This window comes from Muntiacus reevesi, chromosome 7 (genome assembly GCF_963930625.1).
Source record: "Muntiacus reevesi chromosome 7, mMunRee1.1, whole genome shotgun sequence".
Taxonomy (NCBI): domain Eukaryota; kingdom Metazoa; phylum Chordata; class Mammalia; order Artiodactyla; family Cervidae; genus Muntiacus; species Muntiacus reevesi.
The window spans coordinates 78,954,857-78,959,514 of NC_089255.1; the positions used below are offsets into that span (position 1 = coordinate 78,954,857).

Consider the following 4,658-nt stretch of genomic DNA (forward strand, 5'->3'; position numbering starts at 1 on the left):
TGGGAAGAAGTCACAACAAACAATAACTTTCAAAAGTTTGAAAATACCATAAGCATCACAAAAAAATTCAAAAACCCAATACTTCCATTAACTTCCTAACACACATCTATGTTTCCCTACAGTTTTATAATCACTTCCTCTCTAGCTGCCTCCCTCATGAGAATTATTTTGTTATATTTTCTCTGGAGGGAACAGAATGTAATTGCCTGTCCCTAGTGTATTCAACCAAAATTTCTTTTTTATTATTGATATGTAGAAAAATTCAGCTTTACAACTTGTTACTGGTAAAAACAATAAAAATTACCTAAGTTATTGAATTTTAGGAAACACTTACCAAGTCTTTAATATATGAACCATTTTATTTCAGGGCACTTCAAATTTTTTTGTGTAGTAACTAATTTTGAACACTCTTACATGGATGACTCTCATAAACTGCATTACTAAGCACCTCCTAGGGGTTTATGGAGGTCTATACAATGAGGGTCCCTGAATCATTAACTTTATTACTCAGATTAATCTGATTCAGATCCTATTATAATAATCTGATTATTTGTCTTTTTCCCACAGGCTCAATGCTTCTTAGCCTCTTTTTTGTCACTTAACTGAGACTATGATGATATCTATAAACAATCTCCTCAGCCATAGAAAAGGGCACATAATATATAAAGTATTGAATACAATGTTATAGAGCCTTCTAAAACTTATTCTTGCTCTCGCCACATATTTCTGCACTAAATTGATAATCTGCTTAATGCACTGTATTTTAATTTTATTTCCCTAGTATCTAGCACAATGTCCTACATTTTGTATGCTCCAGACATAAATTAAAGAAATTAATGAATGTAGCCAGGCAGATTGTATACCAGGTAATACAGAAATTCTTCACTTTCAAAAACTGTTGGTAAATACATTTTAGCAGACATTGGGAATTTTCCCCTGCAGTCTTAAAATACCAGGCACTCTGATGCCTTTGCCCCTAGAAGACAGAATTCCTTTTCTCAAACTTTTAAATTTCATGAATTCTTATTATCCCTTCTGAAGTTATTTCCTCTTGTATTTCATATTCTCCTACAGGTAACTGGGGAGAACAACCTCGTTTTCCTCATTCCTTTAGAAAATGTCAGTATTTATGACTTTTTTCTCTTATAAAAATTATATTCACATATGAATACATTTTAAGTGGCATTCATCTGTAACCCAAGTACTTCACCACCACTCCCTTACCCCACCCACCTTTTCCATTTTTCGCTGTATGGAGGGCTATACTAGGTATTATAGACCCTATAATAGAGGGGATATTAAAATGAGTTAAAATCATAAACCTTGCACTAAATGACTCAATGAATGAAGGAGAATATCACAAGGAGATAAGCAAATAACTTGAGATAAATAGTCTAAAGTAAATCATAAGACTGATGCAAATTGACATAAGGATTGTGATGGTCTCTGACCTCTCCACTTTTGGCAGGAGAAAGTAACAAGAGTTATGCAAGGGCAACAGGCACAAACCAACACAGTTTTGGACAAATTGAAATACAGTGTCACTGTACTCTGAAGTTTCTTTAGTTTTGCTTTAACTTTATATTAAGGAGATTTTTATACAACCTATCTGTGTTTGAGATAATTGTATAATGAAAACCCAAGTGCCTATCATCCAGTTCCAACAACTATCTGCTATCGATAGGGCCAATATTGTTTTATCTTTGTCCCCTCTAACTTTACATCCCCAGTTATTGAAAGCACATCCAAAGCTTTTTGCTGCATTAATCACTCTTGACACATTCAGATTCTATCCCCTATTTTCCTTACCCAATCCCACTACCATCCCGCACCCTTCTTTTTATTTTCACTTTTCAGCACTGCCCACTCTGATGATCACACTCTGACAGGACACAGATCCTTAAAGCTGAGCTCAGAGGGAGGAGCAAGGTCAGCAGTGCCTGAGAAGTTCTTCTCTGGACAGATGGCTCCACAGTGGCTGCTCCATCATGGTGACTGGTGAGGCCATAGTGTCCATGCGACTTGTTGAACTGCTCTGGCTTGAGGTGTCTCTGTTCTCTTCTGGTCTCTCCCAGGAAAGGCACTCTCAAAGCCTCAACTCCCCAGATGTGGTGATTCCCTTGAAGGTTACCAACAGGGGCAGAGGTCCAAATGCTCCAGGTTGGCTCTCCTACAGCCTGCAGTTTGGGGGTCAGAGACGTGTTGTCTACATAAGAGCTAAGAAGATCTTAGTTTCCAAACCCCTCCCAGTGTTCACCTACACGGACCAGCACGCCCTTCAGCAGGATCAACCTTTTGTTTCTAATGACTGCTATTATCATGGTTATGTGGAGGGGGTCCCCGAGTCCCTTGTTGCCCTCAGTACTTGTGCTGGGGGCTTTCAAGGAATGCTGCGGATAAATGACTTTACCTATGAAATCAAGCCCATCAGACACTCTACTAGATTTGAACACCTGGTTTATAAGGTAAACACTAAAGAGACACAGTTCTCGCCTATGAAATGTGGCTTAACAAATAAAGCAGCACACCAGCAGCTGGAATTCGAAGAGGCTGAGAGATTAACTCTGAAACAAAATTCTGCTTATAACCGGTGGGCCCATTTGTGGTTTCTGGAGCTGGTTGTGGTGGTCGATCACAATTTCTTCATTTATTCTCAAAGTAATTTCTCAAAGGTGCAGGAGAATGTATTTGTTGTTGTCAACATAGTGGATTCCATTTATCAGCAGTTGGGAACCTATGTGATTTTGATGGGGATTGAGATTTGGAATCATGGAAATGTTTTTCCACTGATAAGCATAGAACAGGTTCTGGAGGACTTCTCTCAGTGGAAACAAATCAGTCTTTCCGAGCTACAGTATGATGCTGCACATATTTTCATTGAAAATTCACTTATAAGTGTCCTCGGTATAGCCTATGTGGCAGGAATATGTCGCCCTCCTCTCGACTGCGGAGTTAATAATTTCAAAGGAGACCCCTGGTCTGTTTTTGCCCTCACCGTAGCTCATGAGTTAGGTCATACTCTGGGTATGCAGCATGATGAAGAATTCTGTGTGTGTGGACAAAGAGCTTGCATCATGAATGCTATCAGGTTGCCAGCAGAGAGATTCACGAATTGTAGCTATGCAGAATTTACAAAGACCACTTTAAACCAGGGATCATGTCTGCACAATCCTCCGATTCCAGGGGCAGTCTTCATGCTGAAGCGCTGTGGGAATGGTGTGATTGAAGGAGGAGAGCAGTGTGACTGTGGATCTGTAAAGCAGTGTGAACAAGAGCCCTGTTGTCTGCTGAACTGCACGCTAAGACCTGGGGCTGCTTGTGCTTTCGGGCTTTGCTGCAAAGACTGCAAGTTCATGCCGTCAGGGGAGCTCTGTAGACCTCAGATCAATGAATGTGACCTTCCAGAGTGGTGCAATGGGACATCTCATCAGTGCCCAGAAGATGTCCACGTGCAGGACGGGATTCCCTGCAGTGACAGTGCTTTTTGCTATCAAAAGAGCTGTAATAGCCGTGATGAACAGTGCAGGGAGATTTTTGGTGAAGGTGCAAAGAGTGCATCTCAGAGATGCTATAAAGAAATCAACTCCCAGGGAAACCGTTTTGGCCACTGTGGTGTAAATGGCACAACATACTTAAAATGCCCTATTTCAGATAGCTTTTGTGGGAGGGTTCATTGTGAGAATGTGAGAAATATCCCCCACCTGAGAGATCACTCAAATTTTCAACATACTCACATCAATGGTGTCACCTGCTGGAGTATAGACTATCACTTAGAGATGAGTATACCTGATGTTGGTGAAGTGAAAGATGGCACCATGTGTGGTCCAGGAAAGATCTGCATACACAAGAAGTGTGTCAGCCTATCTCTTCTGTCACAGGTCTGCTTGCCTGAGACCTGTAACATGAAGGGGATATGCAATAACAAACATCACTGCCACTGCGGCTATGGGTGGTCCCCGCCCTACTGCCTACACAGAGGCACTGGAGGTAGTGTTGACAGTGGCCCAGCATCTGCCAGAAGAATTTTCTTGCCAATAGTTGTGCCTCTTGGTTTGTTTGTTTTGCTTTTGCCTTTAATTGCTGTATTTATGTATCTTCAAAAATGTTTTAGACCCAAGAAGACTAAGACTCACTCTCCCAAATAAGAATATGACTGTAACCTCATAGTCTATACATTAAGTTTTAGTCTATTGGCAGTAGAAATATTCCAACATGCCTGAAACTGAACACATTTCTGACAGTTTGCAGAAAAATGCAGAAACCTTGCCTTCTGTCAGTATCAAAAATGTTGCCATCAAGCAAAGGTAATTCCTAACATATTCCTATCTACTGTTCATGGTTGTAAGCGGCAAATAAAATTCATTTCCTGCAAGTGAGTCCTCTTTGTGTTTCTTGAGCACAGATATGACTTAGGAAAGGCAGGAGATAGACATCTGGGGACCCAGGGATGAGTTTGCCTCTTTTCATTTCTTCCCAAAGTAACTTCTCAAAGGCACACAGGATGTATTTGCTGTTGTCAGCCTAGTGGATTCCATTTATCAGCAGTTGGGTACTGATGTGATTTTGATTGGGATTGAGGTTTGGAATCATGGAAATGTTTTCCCATTGAAATGCACAGAACAAGCAAAGACTACAATGCAATTCATGCCATCAGTGGA

At 40.6% G+C, this 4,658-nt stretch overlaps 1 protein-coding gene across 1 annotated transcript; it reads left to right on the forward strand.

Moving 5' to 3' along the window:
• The first annotated feature begins 1,915 nt into the window (after window positions 1-1,915).
• ADAM21 (ADAM metallopeptidase domain 21) lies at window positions 1,916-4,145 on the forward strand. The gene has a single exon (XM_065942044.1). It carries the CDS (start codon window positions 1,989-1,991, stop codon window positions 4,143-4,145), a length of 2,157 nt encoding a protein of 718 aa, XP_065798116.1. The 5' UTR covers window positions 1,916-1,988.
• Window positions 4,146-4,658: the final 513 nt, after the last annotated feature.

What these genes read in the sequence shown, in the direction of transcription:
- ADAM21 (XM_065942044.1), top strand. Translation starts at nt 1,989, where the DNA reads ATGGTGACTGGTGAGGCCATAGTGTCCATGCGACTTGTTGAACTGCTC.